Source organism: Semicossyphus pulcher, unplaced genomic scaffold, assembly GCF_022749685.1.
Source record: "Semicossyphus pulcher isolate SPU_LCO1_2020_fin unplaced genomic scaffold, fSemPul1.0.p SCAF_8, whole genome shotgun sequence".
Classification (NCBI taxonomy): Eukaryota; Metazoa; Chordata; class Actinopteri; order Labriformes; family Labridae; genus Semicossyphus; species Semicossyphus pulcher.
Window position 1 is genome coordinate 5236019 of NW_027211759.1, and position 20898 is coordinate 5256916.

The 20898-nt window shown below is 40.9% G+C and overlaps 2 protein-coding genes across 2 annotated transcripts; both read right to left on the reverse strand.

Annotated features, from left to right (window-relative positions):
* Nucleotides 1-1157: 1157 nt before the first annotated feature.
* Nucleotides 1158-5940, reverse strand: borcs5 (BLOC-1 related complex subunit 5). The gene is made up of 4 exons (XM_069686460.1): nucleotides 5506-5940; nucleotides 4815-4958; nucleotides 4132-4289; nucleotides 1158-3994 (listed from the first exon to the last, which is right to left on the reverse strand). Exons 1-4 carry the CDS (start codon nucleotides 5561-5563, stop codon nucleotides 3761-3763), a joined length of 594 nt encoding a protein of 197 aa, XP_069542561.1. The 5' UTR covers nucleotides 5564-5940; the 3' UTR covers nucleotides 1158-3760.
* A 758-nt stretch (nucleotides 5941-6698) lies between these two features.
* On the reverse strand, nucleotides 6699-20211 carry smc1b (structural maintenance of chromosomes 1B). Its single transcript, XM_069686750.1, has 25 exons — nucleotides 20103-20211; nucleotides 19319-19507; nucleotides 18805-18917; nucleotides 18384-18587; nucleotides 17951-18189; nucleotides 17414-17672; nucleotides 16909-17049; nucleotides 16178-16260; nucleotides 15889-16096; nucleotides 14893-15078; nucleotides 14552-14743; nucleotides 14099-14245; nucleotides 13834-13971; nucleotides 13600-13716; nucleotides 12045-12151; nucleotides 11476-11617; nucleotides 11145-11290; nucleotides 10310-10463; nucleotides 9557-9655; nucleotides 9322-9478; nucleotides 8973-9127; nucleotides 8124-8275; nucleotides 7676-7745; nucleotides 6873-6983; nucleotides 6699-6779 (listed from the first exon to the last, which is right to left on the reverse strand). Exons 1-25 carry the CDS (start codon nucleotides 20209-20211, stop codon nucleotides 6699-6701), a joined length of 3699 nt encoding a protein of 1232 aa, XP_069542851.1.
* Between the last annotated feature and the right edge of the window lie 687 nt (nucleotides 20212-20898).

Genomic DNA, 20898 nt, shown 5'->3' on the forward strand with positions numbered 1-20898 from the left:
GTCTGCTCACCATTCCCCACACCCACCTGCAGACTTTTGGGGAGAGAGCCTTCAATGTGGCAACCCCCCGCCTTCTGCAACTCTCTCCTTATGGAGATCTGCAACGCAACAACCATTCACTCATTTAAAAAACGCTCAAAACTTTTCTTTTCAACAAGATCTACAATCAATAACTACAGTTATCCAGCTCACTTTGTTTCTTGAAAGGTGCTGTATAAATCTAAGTTATTATTATTACTGAATAAAGTTTAAGCAACTTGTAAAGAATAAAAACTAGGTGACAAGTTTTAAAACACAATAGATGAAGTAAGTTATAAATATAGTACAGGCCACATGAAAAGGCTATTTACATATGCACGTGTACCAGAGCTCATGTCGTAACAGCTCACATTAGTATTGCAACGTCTTCCGTGTGAATTTAAAGCAGTTTTAAATATCAAAGTGAGCAAATGCAATTAAGACATGTGGCATTTTTGCATTGAAAAAGAGTGAAATGAATAATGAAAATAGTTGTTGGCTGTTTTCTTTCAATTAATTCATTGATAACAAGACTGTTTTTTGCAGATAATAAACATTGCAAAGATTTGTCACTGTAAAAATGTTCTCAAAGTAAAGCTGAAAGATCTCATATCCTAAACTGTGTCAAATAAGAGTGAATATGAACATGTCAAAAACATATAAATCAGACTGCACATGGAAAGATAATGACTTTCAACTTTAAAGACAGGCTAGTTTTGGCTTACCATCCAGTGTGTTTATGTCTGTGTGAGCGGTTTATTGCTGAGGGGGACCGGGGGGGGGGGGGGGGGGGGGGGGGGGGCAAAAATCTTCAGTGTTTGGCAACAGCTGTGATCCCTTTAGGGGCAGCGAGCGGCAGACGCAAATACAATTACATTCTCTGATAGGATTAGACTTTGTGATGCTCTCCTGGAAGAATTGAAAATAAAAACAGGACGCCTCGTTTAATACTTTTAAGGTACGATTCCTCTGACAGTCGGTGTGTGAGCACTGCCTGAGCGCCCTTCAGCGTTACACTCAAACTCTCTGAAATTGCTCTCTTCTGAGGTACTTGACCTTAAAATGTGTGAAGTATCCACAGATACTGGTTGATCTCTGGCTCCACCTGCTGGTTTCACATGAACGTACTGAAACTCTGCTGCAATAAAAACATCATTTTTATTGTCACTCTGTAAACTGACCAGTGGATGGGTAGTTAAAGAGCCTGTTCACCCAAATAAGGAAAAAAACATACTTTAGTGGTATTTAGCAATGCAAATAGTTTTGACTGTATTTGCCCAGGTTTTGTAGAGAACTGCCTTTTAGATTTCTGCTGCCAACAAATACATAAGGCTGAATTAAATCAAGTTTGTGGTGCTCACGTCCTGGTTATTTTTCTAATCTAATCTAATAGCCTTTATTTGGCCTGTTTATACTGCGTTATGTGGATTGTCTGAAATAACAGGGACATTTGTTCTCCAACAACATTGCAGATTAATGTTATTCTTTATTGCTGTGAGCACGAGATACAATTTTGGTTTCCTCCAGGGAGTTAAATTAGCATCTGCAAAATGCAGAGTGAGTTCTTGCAGGAAGGTGAAATTTTTAGGTGGCCTGCAACCACGGTGGATAGGTTTATTTAATTTAAAGTAATTATTTTGAAGATTTTTAAATAAATGTCTGTTAAGTCACTGTCTATCGCCGAATGAGGCAACACAATGGTGATTGAGCCTATGGCCCACTGATGAAAGCCTTTGCATGTGCAGTATTACAGACTGGCTGTCTGAGGCGACTTTCACGGAAAAAATCCCAAGCAGTGCCAAGTTAGTGACGCGTTTTCCATCAGCCAGCAGTGGTTGGTCTGCCAGAGAGGGTAGGCGGAGCTAAGCGGCTGCTTTTCCGCTCTCTGCAAGTGTTGCGAGTAAACAGTAATCTACTATGTCTTAACAAACAAAGAAAAGATGGATGACTACAGATACAACTTCAACAAGAAGTGAAAATCCAAAGAAAAAGAAACAAACTCGACGCTCAGATGAAGCAAACAGTCTGAAAAGGAAAGCGACCGTCAGCCAGGAAAATCAAGAGTTACAACCGGAGCCAACCGTGGACGTCACACATGCAGCACTGTCTGGATATCTGGGAAGTGTGCTCCTGCAATTACCGTTTATCGACATTAGGTGCTGCCAAAGAGAACAAAACAGATATCTTCGAGTTTACAACTTTAATTTAATTCTTTAGTTCTTAAATGTTAGATTTGATTGATGTTGTGGCAGAAATCTCATACGGATCTCTTAAAACCTAGAATTAGATATATATATAAAAAACATATGCACGTTCAGATACCTCTTGAGGTAAGAGAGATTTTTTACCATTTGGGTGAACTGACCCTTTAAGCCCAGAAAGCAGAACGTATGATACAGACACAAATATTCAACAGAAGTTGCAGTGAAGTCAACTTGTTCCCTTTCCTCGAAGAGGCCATAATCACGACCAAATGTTTCCAAGGTTCCAATTATTATCCAACAGGTCGTGAATCTTTGGTATGTGTGATGTTTGGCTATCACTGTAACAAGCTAACAACATACTAAGTTAATGCTGAAGTTGCAGTGCAGTGATCTGAAATTGTGGCAACTCCACCGCATCGCCAATCTTCTTCACTCAGCTGAAAACGTGAAGCGTCAGGGTCTCTGTTCAGTCCTTTGTTTTCCTGTTTTGCATGCAAAAAGGCTTGACACAAATATTAGAGCAAAAGTATCCGAATAAATTAAATCCTCTCATCGGAAATATAAAGTTCACAAGTTCATTAGTTTAATAAGACGAAGAAAAAGTTTCTCATTTCGCCTCCACCGTACAGAAAGTCTGTGCTTCTTGTGTTATCCAACAGCAATAATCCATCCTGGTTTCTCTCCGTGAGTCCCTTGATACACTGATATTGTTCAGAAATTAAAAAGCACTCGATGTGTTTGCAAGTAGTTCAATGTCTCCAAACAGCGAACAAGGCATTTGGTGAGGAACCGAGATAAATATCAGGATTGTAAAGTTCAAAATCCAAAATCCATCCGCCGTAAGTTCTTAGGCGCAAATCTTCAGAGCAGTAGGAAGAATTTTATGTCCCTCACAACCATTCGAGTCTTGGAAAGTTGCAACAAACCTGCTGGACAAGGATTTGAGCAAATGGGGTTCATTCTGAGTCAATCAAAAATGTTATGTCCTACCTCTCCTGAATATTAGTAAGGAAGGCCTGTGTCTGCGATATTGTTCTCCAGGCCCTGTGCAGTTGGGGTACATTTGATCACAGCAGGGGTTTTTAACTGGTCATGAAACAGACTTAGTTAAATTCCGATGCCTCAAATGATCTACAAAAGCTAACCAGAACATCAGCGTGAAGATTGTCTTCTTCTATACAATTAATTGAAGGCCTCGGCCACCAGGTTTGATTCAGACAAAGTGAAATAGCGCAAGCACTCTGAAAGACCCTGTGTTTATGTTTTCATAGGTTGTAGAACATACGTACTGGTTTGTCCACAGGGGCCGCAAAAATTGACACGCAATGATGGTTCCTAAGTAGCTTTAAGTGAAAGAATAAAAGCGCTGATAACGATGTGGAGATCTATTATGGCACATTTACACCTTAGACGTACCCCTGCTATAACACCAAAGACTTAAATGGCTTAAGAGTGTCCCTACAGCTAGACAGACCTGCACTCCCTCCTGGACAGATGACTGGATCAAGTAAGAAGCAGCTGTGTCGGCGTTAAGGAGGCTACTTGGTAGAAGGTTCCCCGTCAGGCCTCATGCTGAAGGGCTCTAGGCGCTCGCTCTCAGGCAGCATGTTGTTGAGGCGCTCCATCAGCGGCACCGTCTGGTCGATGCCCATCTGTATGCGTCTCAGGATCATGGACATCTCGTTGACCTTCTGGATCTGCTCTGCGTACTTGGCGTAGCGTTTCTGTCGCTCCTGCATGATGCTGAACAACGTTTCAACCGACAAGTCCATCTGGAGAGCAACATCCAGGATGCAAAAAAAAGAGAGTATTTGAGACCCTTTTCAAAAAGAGACACAAAAGTGTGTAGAATTGTTTTGGGAGTATTCTGCAACACGCTATGCTGAATGTTATACTTTGGTATTTGTACCTCTTTGATCCTCTTGACCAGGGCGTTCTGGTCGAAGGCCACAGCCTCTGCACACTGGTGTAAGTGGTCCTGGTATCGCACACAGAGCTGCATAACCTGGGCAGCATCCAGCCTTTCCAGACACACACTGCTGGGTGACGTCTGGCCGCTCAACACTCCTGCAGAGAGAGTGAAGAGAGCAAATTACTTTCATGGACGAGTTGGAACAGCGTAACACTTGGTAATTATTGTAATTAGCATTGCAAAGGATCTGACAGATCAACCCCTCCAACCACTTTTAGGAGTGCGCCCACACAGGAAACTCATTATGCATCTTCTAACACAGTGCTAATGGGTTGCAGTGACAATTAACTTTGCTACAGAAAAATTGAAAATGGACTGGTTGGAAATTAGATCTCACAAATTTTAGTCAGACATTAACACTTGCAAAAGATTTAAACATTGTGCAGCAAGCAGACATTTTCTCTGACCTCTGCATTCAGTTTGTGCTTATTAATCTAGCAGCTGTGAAAAATGCACTCAAAACTATGTTAAAACTATCTATTCTGTTAAGTGCCCCAAATTCTTTTTGCTTCCTTTCATGCATCATAGATTAGGTGCAGAAAATGAACAGTCTGACTTTAAGATTAGTCTCTTAAAGATAACAGTAAATCCATGTCAGCATGTGAAAGCATGGGGGTCACCTTTCAAAAGCGGCTGAAATGTGGGGATTTCTTGAAGCTTTATGACATCTGGGTCATTGTGGATATTTCTCAATGACTGGGTCCCCTGGGCCACGACCACAATATCATCCATCTTTGCCTTCTGCTTTGCTGGAGACGGCACCACTGCAATGGCAACATCTCCATTAAAATCAACAGATAGTACAGAATGAACAGAAAGTTCACAACATGTAAGCATGTAAGGATCCAGTTGTATCTCCAATAACATACATGGTTTGCATTTTGCACAGTACAAGTACTGTATTTTAATATGGAAATATTGTGCTTTAGGCTTCCTCTTATTGAGTTAACGATTTTCATCACAACGTTTTACATACATGTGTATCCAAAGAGCTTAATTTCAGACCAGCTACAACATGAAAATGTTTGCTGTTGATGTCACTGCATCTATGCTAACAGCAATACCATTAACTCTAACTATATTTATTATTTCTTGCTATATACGTATAGAATAAAAACGCAGAACTTGTTAATGTAAACTCTGCAAAGTACTTTTACATTGTGGTTGCGTCCTTGCTACTGTTACTTGAATAGGAAGATATGATTACGAACAGACTTCTATAGCGACGCAAATATGCCAAGGGTACCTTGTTTTTTTTCTATGATAAATCATGTTTTTAAAAAGGCCACTACTGCAGGCAGTCTCACTCACCCGATGAGCTGTAATCGGAGTGTTTGTGCTCCGTATCGACGCTCTGTTCGGCTCCCATTGTGCTAACGGTTGGTTAGCTAGCTAGCGAGAGTTTAGCTTTCGTCAACGCTTCCAGAAACTGGAGCCATATAGTGTATCGTATATAAAATATCGGATGTTAGCTCCACCACTCGGACTTCATACGACTTTCACACACACCAAAGATGACAACCAGGCCCACAAGCAGGTGACTGAAAATCAGTTTTGGTTCTGCGATTTCAGCTAATCTAGCCTCTCGATTGTCCGTTTCGTTCACTCACTTACAGGCTACCGGAAGTTCCGTTAAAGCTAAGTGCTAATTCGAGTGCAATCTTGACAGTAATGGTACACGGAGTATGGAGTTAAACAGTTAAAATATTTAAATATAAACGACACAAGTACTGCAGAAATGGTTCAGTACTGTCACTGTCAGTTCTCAGAGGCAGCACTTCCGTAAATATTGGTCACGAGGTTGTTCTTCATCGTGCCCGAACAGCAATTCACCGCCCCCTAGTGGTGCTGAGGTGTAACATCTGCAAGTGAAGGTACTTTTTCTAACCATTATTTTTATGTTATTGTTGTAATTTTTGTACGTATCGAGTAGAATAATAATAAAATTATAGCTTATAACAGTGGTTATACTAAAATTATGGATACTTAAACTATAAAATCGTCTAACGATGTGAGAGCAGTAAAACTTGTGTTATATTGCCCCACTGTGGTCAGCTGAGACCTTCAGAAATAACACAGCAGAAGAAAAACAGCATCTTCAACTCTGTAAAATATTTAATGAACAGGATATGAGTCACGCTGAAAAGCATAACTTAAATACAATATAATCCAAATAACAAATATAAAAACCCAGCAGTTAAAAATACAACAATAACATGAAACATCCCGGGGGATCTACAAAAGACATTTAGTAACATGAACAGTTTTTTTTATGAGGTCTAGTTAACTGTGAAATACCTGAAGGCCCTCAAAACTGACTTATAAAAAACTAAGTCTTATAAAATAGCCTAAAATGGAACATAGACACCATCATCAACTTCATCTGAACATCTAGTCAAAGCAATCATTGATATGACCTCTGATCAATAATCCAAGAGACCCACATGCAAGGTGTTCATGAAAGTGATTTCAGGCTACACAAGCGTGGTCTTCTCCTTGTCTGCCTATGTCCCATTGTCCTCTTCACCCAGAGGGTAAGACTGCAGGTCGAGTGTCAGAATACGACTGAAGATGCATTCATCAAACTGTGAAAGAAGACAATACAAACGTTACTGCTGTCATCGAAAAGAGTTAAAACTTCTTCTCCAATTTGCAACATGTTGAAAAAGTTTGTTTACGTCTGAGTAGACTCCCAGTAAAGCGTCAGCCTTTGAGAAAAACTCTTCCTTCTGGGATATGACGATGATCTGCATGTTCTTCCTGGACTCCTCTCTGATGAAACCTGTCACCTGGACATAAACAAAAACACCCGCATAAGTTTAGTACTGATATAACCCATAAAAATAAGATACAAACCTTATTAAAACATAAAATTATATGAATGCTACTGCAGAAGTTGTTCTTTTAACTGCATTGTGCTGTGTCCAAAACAAATATCCTTGCACCACAAAATCAAAAGCTCTGACACCAAAGTAGTACTGTGCTCAAGTAAGAAATTAACTTTCAAACAGCATGTGTGGATGAGACTACAATAGATTAAGGTTGCAACTAACAATTGTTTACCTAATCAGTTAATATGTGATTTGTTAGTTGTTTCAATTAATCTTATAGTGTATAAACTCTCAAGATTCCAATCCCAATTTCCCTGAACTTAATGTGTGGCCTTAAAATGTCCTGTTTTGTCCAAGAAATTGGAAAGCGTGGAAACAAGGCATTATGACCAAGGGCAGCGTACTGGACCTTGTGCAATAAAAAAACAATTATTTGAGTGCAAATATAAGCATTCAAACCAGTGCAATAAATGCGGTTATTCCAGTGAATGGGTACATCTATTCAAGGGCAAAATGACATGACTGTATGCTTTGTTTAGAAGCACTAACTGGGGATAGCACTCCTAACTTAGTATTCTTCTGTACAATCACGATAAATTGATCTGTACTGTACTGTAACTGTAGCCCCCTGGATGCAGCTGGATTCTTACCTTGTTGATGTTAGTGTTATCCAGGGCTGCATCCACCTCGTCCAAGACGAAGAAGGGCGCAGGGCGGAAGCTGAGAGAAATTCGCAAAAATCCGTGACACAAACAGAGAAGCAGCAATGTTGTTCAAATGTCAGAACCACTGCTATTAAAACTGATGCAACAAATAAAATATAATGTGGAAAAAGTGCTTTAGATTAATAGAAAAAAGAGTGTTTAAGTCAAGATTGAAACATTGTTTCAGTACAAAAGAAAATAAATAATTAAGAAGCAGCAATGATGTCAAATCTGTCATGAAAGATGCATAATGATATTTGTTCTACTTGTTACCTGTCGCTTTTATATAAAAATGAAATACATCTTGTCGATTTCCTCTACATTTTCATTGAGTTTCCCATATTATAATCTGATGAAGTGCGATCTGATAGGGCTGTTTGAGGCCCGGTGTTACCTGTGGATGGCAAACAGCAGGGCCAGGGCAGCGATGGCCTTCTCTCCACCAGACAGATTGTCCATGGACATGAAGCGTTTCCCCGGCGCCACACAGCTGTAGTTAATACCACCGAGGTACGGCTCGTCTGGATTCTCCGCACTCAGAATAGCCTGGAGCACAAAAAGCAGCAGTTTTAATTTCATTTTTTGGATTTTCTCTGTTAATGCATCTGTTCTTTTTATTTACAGAACACTTGAGACTGAAATTAAGTATTTCCCTGTATGTTTTCAAGACGTAAACAAAAAGATTATGTGTCAAAGTGGGCCTATGGAAATGCAGTGCAAATAATGAAGTCGTCCATATGCACATAATCAATTTAAAAAGAAGCAAAATAAGAATAAATAGTAAATTTTGAAAACATCTTTTGTAACAAGTATCGCTGCCAAATGAGCTGGAATAACCCGAGACAGCATACTGAACCAAAGGTCATGTTCCAAATGCTTTGGGCCGAATACAAGTACTGTTACATCCCTTAAACATACCCTAATAATTAGTTAGTTGGCATATAAGTATTTTAAGTTTGCCGGTTTAGCTCAGCGGTTAAATCACGCGTCCCCTATACAGAGGCTCAAGTCCTCAAAAAGTCCCAGGTCCGACTCCCACCCTCTGCCCTTTGCCGCTTGTCATCCTCACTCTCGCTTCCTCTGTCTCCAACACTACCCACTGTCCTACCTTTCTCTCAACGAAGGCATAAAAAGCCACAAAACAAAAGAGGACATTTTACGACCATGACTGTTGGGAAGAGACTCAAATGCAAATTAATAGAGAAATGTGTGAGTGGTTAAGGTTAAGGCTTTGCTGCTTCACCTGAGCGCTGCTGTTTGTGCATATTCTTTTATAGATCTGATCGATGACGACAGACACGTGTTCAAAGCACTGGCTGAAGAGTTGGAAGCGCTGGGCTTTCACTTGCTCGAACTCCTGACTGCATTTCCTGACTGCTCTGGTGCTGGCATCAAACTCTGAGCGAGGGAAAAAGGAAACAACGTGGAATCAGGAGTCCAGGTACTTCAGTTATTATATTACAACTTTTAACTTAAACCCAGACTCTGACACTCTCATTAAGAAGTTGGAAAGATTATACTTCAAGAGATCTGCAAAATTTCACCCATCAAGAGTTTCATTTTGAATTTAGATACACTTAGCAATCAAATACCTTCTGTCACTCCCAGTAACTTGTCCTTCACCTCCCTCATCTTCTCCATAGCTTTCAGGTTGGGTGCAGGAGTGCGAAGTAGCATCCCCTCTGTGGAGGACACCGACTCCTTCATCCTCTCCAAGTAGGGCTCCACCTCCTCCTCTGCCTGCAGACTCTTCACGTACACACAGGAATTAAAAGAATTAACTGCACTAAAAGAACTTTAAGGCAATGATGAGGACTGATGTCTCACCCTGAGATCCATCCCCAGGCCTGAGTAGTCGATGACTAGTAGTGCTTCTCTCTCATAGATGTCCATGGTGGCTGAAGTGCTCTCAGATTCTGTGTCCATCTGCAGAAAAGAAGATGAGAAGTTATTTCATTTCATCTTTAAAATTTGAGGGGTTTCTCTGTCTTATTCATCTAAAATAAAGGTGTCTACTGCTTCTTTATCACCGTAAAATTCAGTGTATATGACGCACTTTTAATACATTTTCTTTCATGTAAAAAGTGGGCTGCTTTGGATAAAAAGGTGTGACCTATATACGGTATTTTACCCAGAAGATGGTGCTCTAGCTAAAGCTTCATCACGGACGTGTGCCGCCATGATCGCCAGTGCAGACGCAACAACAATCAACGTTACCGTAGGCTTAGCTCAACTATAGCACCGGTAGCTAGCAGGATGGCAAACTCGACATGGCGAAAAAAGATGACAGGCTGTGATTTGTGTGTGTTTCAAATGAAATGAAATTGAAATAGTGTTTAAATAACTAACTGTACCTGTTTTATTCATAAATTACTATGGAAAACCCCTTTTCCCTTTGGGATACCCCCCAAAACATACTGTCATATATTCCGGATTATTATATATTACAGTACATTACCCGCAAAAAATATAAAATATTATAAACGTGTACTTTTCCAAAATTGTTCAAGACTGTTGTGAAGATGGTACTTAAGAAAAGACCATGAAGTTTCAATCTTTAAAAGAGCATCTGCATCCTACCTGCACCTCACTGATCTCATTCAGGCTCCCGGACAGCAGAGTGATGGGCAGGCTCTGGATCTTGCAGGCCAGCAGTAGGTTGTGTCTGGCCAGGCGTTTCTGCTCCAGGGCCGACTCTGCTGACATCACCTCCCGCTGGAGCTCCACCAACTGTCTAAGACAAAAAGACAGACGAAATTGTGTGCATTTTCTTGCTGAATCTTATCGTGATATTTTGATGGAAATGTATCAGAAATGTATCAAAAATGTATCAAAATGCAGAGGCGAGCTCTAATAAAGATGCTGTTTCCTTATAAGGACAGATGATACTTGGAAACAGGGCTCTGTTTGACTAATGACTACAAATACTTAAGTTTAAAACAACCATGGATCATAAAACAATGAATCCATTTAGCAAAAAAAGCAAGTGTTTGGGTAACGCTGTATTTTGATTACAGGATCTCATTAAGATCACAGAATCTGTTGTAATCTTTAAAATCAATTAAAACTGTTTGAACACGATAACCCTCTAGATTATATTTTGATTTCTTTGCAAATAATGGGTCCAAAAGATGTCAAAAACTACTTCATCAATATGCAGATTCGTGTCTGAAATCCTACTTTGTCATGTCTGTCTGCGAGTTTGGATTGACTAGTTCTTTTGCAGCCTAAGGACATAGGGAGATAACAATCATAGACTTTTGCATCTTTAGATAGAGAAAGAAAATGCTGCACATTTGGTCCGAACACACGTTTTACAGAAACAGCAAGTAGCGCCAATGTTGGCTAAAATAATAGTCCAAAAGCTGCAGTAACTGTAGCAGTTGCATTGCAGCAATAGTAGTAGTGTTAGTACTTGTTGATAGCTTGGAGGCTCTGCGTTTTCTGGTCCAGCTCAGCTTTGGCAGCAGACACCTGACTCTTCTTAGTCAGCAGCTGGTTCTTCAGCTCCAGCAGCTTGTTCTGACTCTCCTCCACCGCCGCCAGAAGCTTCCCCTCATCCTGAGAAGGGACGGACACATCAGGCTGAAACAGTCTGCTATTGCTGAGAGGTTTTATAATCATCAGAAATAGACAATGTTCAAGCATAAGGGGCATAAGAAGTATTTGCCACTTGTTAGTAACTAATTCATTCTGGACACATTTAACCCCTTCTTTAACACAGAATGAAAGCCTGAAACGACTACCTTCCGCTGCCCAGCGATTATTTTCCGCTCCTGGTCGAGGGCTTCCTCCATTTTGAGAAGCTTCTTCTTCTGCTGGTTCAGTTGTTCTTGTTCGTACTCCAGCTGAGCATACAAGCGAGTGCACTGACTCTCAAACTCCAGTCTGAAAGGAGGGACATATTAAGGGTTTTCCAATGTTAAACTTCAATTTCCCGTACGATCATTTGAGCACCAACACGGACCATGTATTAACAAAGAATCAAGAATATTCTGAACCGGATGTTTCCTAAAGACCCAGACAAGTCTGTCAATATAAGTAGTGAAACTAATGCCCTTTATTTTTGGTAAATGTTTATGTTCATTTCATCACTGTAAAGATATATCTGAATTATATTAAACCACTTGTTAAACCACAACACATCCTTTTATTTTAGCAGCTGCTGCAGATATTTTTAGATAAATCAGACTGAAATGGTTTCAAAAAGCTTTTTAAAAAGTATTTTGTGTCTTTCTTAGTGATCCAAAATGATACAGATATACTCACATTAAATCCTAATATTGTACATTTATACTGGTGTGTGTTGTCCTACCGCTTCTTGTCCAGCTCCGTCTGCTGTTTCAGGTGCTCCTGCTCGTACTCTCTGATGCTTTCCACACCGATCTCGGGACAGAAGTCAGAAAACACCAAGTCCTCCATCTAAACACACAGAGCACCCACAATGTTGTTAGTACATATGACCAGCACGATTAAGCTTTTTTTTTTACTGCCAGCAACAATTTCTGGCATTTATTAATCTGCTACGTATTTTCCCGACTAATTGATTTGTTGGTTGGTGCAAAAAATGTAAGAAATGTCACGTTGGAAATGAAAACTTTTCCCCAAAGCCCGCAGTGATGTTGCGTTTGATCAGTCCAAAATGGTAAATGGACTGTACTTATATAGCGCTTTTCTAGTCTTTGCGACCACTCAAAGCTGCTTTTACATGTCCATATCACAGAGTTGTTGACACCATATGAGCCAGCCCGCAGCCTTAGATCCTCAGGTGGGGGCCTTCTGGTCGTTCCAAAGTCGAGGCTTAAAACCAAAGCGGATCGTGCCTTTGCCATCAGGGCCCCTCGGCTTTGGAACAACCTGCCTGAGGAGATAAGGTTCGCAAAATTGGTGACATCTTTTAAATCTCTTCTTAAAACTCACTTTTATAGACTTGCTTTTTTGTGACGTCGTCCTCTTATCATCTTCTTATCGTCCTATTATTGGCTCTTATTTATGTTTTTAAAATGTTATTTCACCTTATTCTTACTTTTCCATCTTTCATTGTTTTTATTGATCCTTTATCTCCTTTATTGCTTGTATTGCTTTTAGCTCTTTTATTGTTTGTATTGCCTTTTACTGGTTTCTATCTCTCCTATTGCTTTTACAGCTTTTATTTCTTTTTGCATTATTTCCTTTCTTTATCTCTTTTAGGTATTTAATTTTATTTCATTTTATTTACTCTTTCTACTTCTTCCTGCTTCGTCCCCTTGGTCTTGGTTGTGTGGGTTCTCCTGCTACCTATTGGGTATTGGGTTTTGTGCTTTGCTTGTTTTGTGATTTGCTGGTCCTGAGTGAGTTGCTGGTTTTATGATCTGCTTGTTCTCTGCTTTACTTTGCTGTCAAAGCACTTTGTAAACTCTTGTTTTTAAAGGTGCTATATAAATAAAGTTATTATCATTATTATTATTTCACATTCACACATTTATATACTGATGGCAGAGGCTGCTACGTAAAGTGCCTAACTGTCAATCAGCTATCACATTCATACCCATTGGCTATGCCACTGGGAGCAATTTGGGTTTCAGTGTCTTGCCCAAGGACACTTCGACATGTAGCCTGAGGGAGCTGGGGAACGAACCTCTGACCTTCCGATTAAAAGACGACCGACTCTACCACTGAGCCACAGCCGCCCCAAAACAAAAATGTGTTCAATTTGCATGACTATACATCAGATTACTCTAAAATCCTAATAATGACTCAAACAATTACATAACCAAAATAGTTTGATAAGTCAGCTATTGTTTTAGCTCTAGTTAAATACATTATTTAGAACTTGAAAAATTCAATCTTCATGCAGAAATAGGTTGAGGACGGTGTGAGGACAGCTGTACCTGGTGGATCTGGTTTCTGATATTCCTCATCTCTGCTTCCTTCCCTTCCACACTCTCCTGCTGCATCTGGATCTGAGAGTCCAGGTTTGCTAGTTCACTCTCCATACGAGAAATCTCCTGGAAACAAGCAGCAGGACAGATTGAGGACTGTGAAACTAACTGTTTGTCAATCTCAAAGAACATGGCCTCAATTATGATATTACACGTAAGAAAGTCAGAGTTCTGTGGCCTTACCACCTGGCATTTAAGGATGTTTTTCTTTCGAAGGTTTTCCAGCTCAGCTTTGGTGTACTTGAGGCGCGTCTGAACACCCTGAGACTGAGCAACAATCTGTTTCAGGTCTGACTCCTTCCGCTGCAGCCTCATCAAATCCTGTCATGGGACCAAAACACAGAGTGAAAGTTAACTGAATAAATAGCGCACGCTTAGAAAGGGCTGGAAATTCATTCAATCAACTTTACAATCCTGAAATTGACATTTCCACAGTTTTGTGACTCACGCGTAACTCTGCGGTCAGCCGGTGTTTGCGTTCCATCAGCTGCTTTATGTCCTTCTCCTCCCAGCAATGAGCTTTGTTCCGCAGTTCCCTGGAGCCTCCAGAGATGATGCCGGACTTTGCAAACAGTGTCCCGTCCAGAGACACTGTCTGCAGAAAACATATCTGATCACGTGGTGCAAAGCAGCAGTACAAAAAAACCTGTAATGCTGGTTTTCAACATAGTATGTCCCCGAAACCGCAGGAGTGCGTGCCCAATCAGATGCGTGTTTTTTGCTATATTATAGTGTTTAACACAATTATAATTAGATATGTGTTTTAATGCATACAAGTCTGTAAACCTGTTGTGTAACCAATGGTTTAAATATATGACAACTATGCTTATTCTCTTTACAAATACTCAGGAAGCGTACCTGTTGAGCTAAATAAATAGTCCTTTTGTTGTTCCAGGTTTACCTTTAAGCGCTCCTGCCTGTCAAAGGCCACAGTCCTTGCTTCTTTGATGTTCTCACACACCAACGTGTTGCCACAGACAAACTGCACCACCCTTCTCAGGTGTGCAGCACCTGCGGAGGGGTTAACCTGTACCACATCCACCAGCATCTTGGCGCCGGGCACCTCCCTCAGACGCTCATTCAGAGGGCTTACCTGGGCACACAGACGTGATAGTTATTATTTCAGTCAAATACGTGTGTATGACACTTTGGATGACAAACATTATTGATTCTGCACACCGAAACTTTTTTTAGATTTTCAACTATACAAACAAGACATGGCTTGCTTTAGTCTTGACTCACCTCCAAGTAGTCGATGGGCAGGAAGGTCTCGGGTTCCAATCGCTCCGCCTTGAGGAAATGGATACAGTCACGTGCCACCTTCTCTGTGGCCACAACAATGGAGTTCATGTGATGGCCGAACACCTTGGCGACAGCCAGCTGGTACTTCTTATGGATGGGGCTGCACAGGTCAGACAGGCGGCCGTACTGCCACAGGGACAAAAAGGAATGAAATGGGGGGGAAAAATGCAGTATAAGGGCCCGATCAGACAGGACGCGTTTTAGCAGCTGGGGGCGGCTTTATTGTCATTGTTTTCAATGAGAGGGACGCTTTTTGCGTGCTGCTTTTGCTTCGCAGAGCGCCTCGCTTTTTTCCACTCTGTGCGCCTCGCGTTTTTAAGGAAAAAGTCATGGGCGTTTTTTCTCATTGTCCAATCGAATGAAAGGAGAGGCAAGCCTTCTGTCAGTTTTACAATGTATCGGTTAGGTTAATGACAGCTAATGATTCGGTGGTTGCCTTAACAACAGTAGGGAAAAAAAGCCGCCCCAGCTGCTAAAACGCGCTGTCGGATCGGGTGTTTACTTCCAAGGCAGTGCGGTGCGCCTCGCGTTTTACAGCCTGCAAAGCGTGTCCTGTCTGATCGGGCCCTAACAGTATTTTTCAGTTTAAGGAACTATGACAAAGTTCTCAATGATAAATTATCATGCATTGGAGTGGACTGTAACTAAAGGTAAATTTAAAAATTGTCTTTTGATTTGGAGGGATGAAATGTGCAGAATTATAATCATCGTCTAGGACAACATTTCAAAGGTCTTTATGAGGTTATGGTAATTAATTAATCCTCTAAAAGACAAGAAAAAAAGACATTTAAAAACAAGTCAACCCTTTATAAACCAGACTGAACGCTTTTAAGGCCTTAAAAGAAGAATAAATTCAATACTTTTTCGACAACTTAAAGGACATTCTTAACGTTATCCCTGCTCATGATGTCTGTCCCTGGTCAGTCTGTCTCTTACCACAGTTTCAGGGTAGAGTCTGTGGAGCCTCTCTAGCAGCTCTTTGCGCTGCAGCTGGCGTCTGCTCTCCTGGCCTTCCAGACGGGCATTCCCAAGCTCCTCCAGCACCTGGCCCAGCTCCTGGTTCACCTCTGCTCGGCGCTGGTGGCCCCGTTGCAGCTCAGCACTCAGGCTCTCCTCCTGCTGATGATACTCTTCAAGGGAAGACCTGAAACGTACAGTAACTCTTTAAAAAGTGGCTGGCATCAAGTTGCACAGACATGTGGTATTAGGTGTGCATGTGACATACTTGCAGGTCTTGTTGTACTCCTCTAGCATCTCTGCCCTGCGTGTCAAATCTTCCAGCTGAGTCTGGTGGCTCCTGATGGTGGCCTACAACAGATGATGTTCCATGGGTGGTACAATTAAAGCTGCTATTAATTATATTTTGTTCAACAACAGTACTTTAAATGTCAATGTGATAATGTGCCAGAATCTTCCAAATGTTCCCCCATCTGCTTTTTGTTTCTTTTTGAGGGAGTTTCATCTCATTGATAGCTCTCAGCGCTCTTGTAGATTAATTTTTCGACAGCTGTCTGTCCCTGAAAACCAACTGTACACTATCTATTCAGCACCAGAACAAAAACTGGAACTGCCCAGCCAGAGACAATGGAGTGAAATACTACGGTTTTCTCTGCAGGCAATGGCTCAGAGCGGTACAGAATCTGAAATACGATGAGGATTTACTGCAGGATCGTCTAAAAAATCTTCAGGTCTGCAGTCTACATTTCAAACCTGATGATTTTGAACGAGACATGACATCGGAGGCAGGCATCCGATATTGAGTGTAGTTCAGCAAGCTCCCTGGCCGTAAGGCTACCATAATGGCATTAGCTCCCCATAATAGCATGATAGCACTGGGGTTGAAAATTGGCAAACTGGCACTATAAAGGATTAAATATCACAGTGTAAAAAGAGAACGAGTATTAGAAACAGGGGTATAATGTGTAGGAATAGCAAAAAATGTGCAACTGATGGTACCTCCACTTCCTTCTTTCTGCACTGGTCGAAGGCCATCCTTTCGTAGTCCGCTCTCACCTCCCAGTGCAGCTTCTCTGCCTGCTGGCTGAACACAGCGCCCTGCTTTCTCGCCAGCTCCTTCAGCTCTTTGTATCGCTCCAGCTGTAGCAGAAATGCATGCAAAGACACATCAGGGTGTCTTAACATGACCCTATTTTGTCCTCTGTGTTTTTGAGGTATGTAAAGTTTGGTAATATGGTGTTAATAACTTTTTACAACTTTAATTAAAATAAACTATGAGAATATTGTTGTCTAATTTTTGAGCTTTGGCCACTCAGTGGAGCCCCTGCTGTGGAGCCTCACATACAGTCCACTGGGTTTATTATTAGGTTTAGAAAAAGTGCTATGTGGAACAATAAATTCTTTATCACCCTGGCTTCCAACCTCCCAGCAGCTACTTTGTACATCACGTTAACTTACTTTGACTGAACGGGAAAGGAGGTGAGATTGTTTGACGCATACTTACCTGATCCTCATCCAGGTCGATGTCTCTCCCTCGGGAGGCTCCTTTCTCCTGCGCCTGCTTCTCGTAGCTCCTCCAGGTCATCTCCAGTTCAGCGATCTCCTGCCGTCCCTCTGCCAGCTCCTGCTCTTTAATTGCCATCAGCTTCTGACTCTTCCTCAGGGCATCACGGACCTCCTCAGCCTTCTTCATGTGATGGGAGGTGTTCACTTTGGCTTTGACGTTCTGGGAGCAACACTGGGACTGAATATGCTCCTGGGCACTTTGTGACAGAGTGAGAGGTAGTAAATTCTAGTTAATGGACCAGGCAGGCCAACTGTGCATCTATAATATATGCAACTTCCATCCAGGGCTTAATAGATGTTATCATTCAAGGCTTTCCTTTTAACATCCCTACTTCAAGAAATAAAACAGATGGAAAGGGCAAATCAAATACCTTTAAAGTGCTTCTTTATTGTTTATTCTACTTTAGAAAAAAACAAATTACTGTCTCACATTTAATGAAAACAGCCCAAAAATCATAAATCCACACACACTCACCGGATCTCCTTCTCTGTGTGCTGCTGCTCTCTGCTGAGGCGTCCATGTTCCTTCTTGCAAGTCTTGACCGTGCTCTCTGCGTTCAACAGTTGACTGTTCTTGACAGCTGCAGCCTGCTGTTTCACCCTCAGGACGTGGCTTAGGGCGCTGATGCCCTTCTCATTATGGTAGAGCTCAGCCAGGCTTAGCTGCAGGCGGTTTTGGTAGAGTTCATCCACCAGTGTCTGGTACCTCTGAGCCTGGAAAAGTAGGAGGTGGGGAAGATGCATCCATTTTCAACTGAAGACACCATGAACTTACTTTTTCTGCTTTGTTGTACACCTACACAGGGTTTTCACCAGGGAATTGCAAGCCTGATGTCCCCCAAGGCCTAGGTCTACTTCCCGCTGGACCTAAGCATCAACATTGTATTCCTCTTTTAGTGTGATTCTACCTCCATTTTTTCCTGGGACACTTGTTTCCACTCAATGCTAGTGGATTTCTTCTTGTTGAAGTGAAACTGTGTGTCCTCTCTGGCCTTCAGCAGAGCCTCTTTCTTCTTGTTGTACTCTGCAGTAAATTCGTTCGACTGACTGATGGACTCCAACATTTTGGTCCTCTCTTTTGGGTCCTTCAGTGCTATGGACTCCACTGCCCCCTGGTGAGGAGCATGATGAGTAGCAGACTTGTTTGTGAGACATTATTATATCATTTCAGAAGAACACATAAATATAACGGCTATTTATTCATCTGAACTCGTATATATGTGATATCAGATTCACAAATATTCATGTTTTATATGCATCTACACCAATGTCCCCAAGACAGTACTAGATATATAATATAAGTTTCATGTTTATTACAACTGTGTTTACCTGGAACACCAAACAGTTTCGAGCTTTGGTCACAATGCCAATCTTCTCCAGCTCCTCCAGGTATTTGGCCAGACTGACATGTTGACCATTAATACGATACTCAGAGGAGTCACCTAAAAAATACAATGTAATGAGTTATGACGGCAGCTGGTTTCTCAAAACTTGCTTTTACTTTATATCAAGGACTTACAAACATCTTTATGAACCAATATAAAAACCCATCAAATTGCTGACGTTACTCCTTTAACCACATCGCAAACAGAGCCTTACTATCTAATTATTATTACTATATTACAGCAGAATATAGTACTGTATTATGGCAGAGCATATAAACAGTAGCAAATGAGAAGCTATAAATCAGAGCTATAACAACAACAACCATGATAAATTAGAGGACAGGCTAAACGACGTTATTGTCACAAGCGAATTGTCCCCTTAGCTTGCCCTCCATGAGAATAAGTTTGAGAGGCTTGCTCAAAAATGATAAATAATAAGCTGAACTCTTCCAACCGACCTAAGATGCTCCTGCAGAAGACCGTCTCCTGGTCTTCATCGTCGCAGTACCGCATGGCGACGCGGGCGGTGTTGGCCACCGGCTGCCCTATGTGGGCTCCGTGTATCACGTCCCTGAGGTGCTTCACCCGGAGAGAGGCAGCGGGTTCACCCATGGCAAAGCTCAGGGCGTCCATCACGTTGGACTTGCCTAGTGCGATTTAACATCCACAGAACATAACTTAGATTTACGAAAGTCCTTAGCGGACATGCATCCATACGTATTATTTATAACCGGATAAATAAGTTGAGATCTTCAGAAAAAGACCAGAAATAACTCGTTATCACGGGAAAACGGAGAAAATAAAATGTATGGACGCATGTCCGCTGAGGGCTTCCACAGTTTTAACTCCTTTGATTAATGCAATAAAGTTTCGGCTTTCCCTTTTGCATTCAGATATACACACTACATATCTATGTTCAGCATTAAAGTTAGCTAGTTAGCTACATTAACACTGTGTTAAGCTAGCTAACGTCAATATGCATTTTAACTATTTGTGTTACTCCATTATATAAGATAAAATTAACAAAAAAATGCTTTTAATAAACTTAAATATTGTATACAGTGATTAACTACTGTTCGTGTTCTTTCAAAAAGGGTATGCAATACAATATCAGGCTAAATTAGCATAACTTTGTTGAAGAACGCGAAAGTTACCGTTATATGAACGTAATTAGGCTATTAGCATCGATAGCTAAATTTAGCTCGTTAGCTCGCTCGCTAGCAAAGTTAAACATTCACTTACCAGAGCCGTTTGTGCCAATTATACAATTAAATCGCATAAACGGACCGATGACTTGTTTTCCTTTCCATGACTTGAAGTTTGCGACATCTATTTCTTTTAGATAGACCATTTTAATTTCGCCTTTAATGGCAAAAAAGCTGCTAATTTATGTGTAAGAGTTCAAGGTATCTTACAGGAGTAGACAGGATGTTGTTAGGCGGGAAACACTTTTTTTCTTCCTTTTGAGGCATAAAGAGCATTTCATAAGATCATTATCCATGGTTTAATACAACACAAGCAAGGCAATTTTAAAATGCCTTTTGTTAGTAGATTTTAACAGGATCAATGAGTATGTAAAACTTAAGAACTCCCTGGGAAATAAAAGTACTAATATGGATTATGTAACCCATACACTTCATATTTTACATTTTCACTTATATTTGAGTTGTTTTTTGCATTTCTCTAATTTGTACTGTATTTTTGTTGCTGTCTGGCACTATAATTTCCTTCAGGATTAATACAGTTCTATCTTATCTTATCTTAAATGTGGATTGATCAATTTCCAGAACCCTGTGTCAGTCGCTAAGTAATGAATATTTAGCCCTGTTTTTCACGAAATGTCAAGTCTTAACCAGAGAGAGAACTAATTTAAACTTTTCCATGGAATATTTAAATGGATAAATGTGTTATAACATGATTATATGGAGTTAGGATAAAAAACTGCCATGCCTTTAAACTCAAGTCAATAACTGAAGACATTTTTTCTCCTATTTATTGAGTCTCAATTTAATAAAACTGTTATTGCTGTGACATTTCA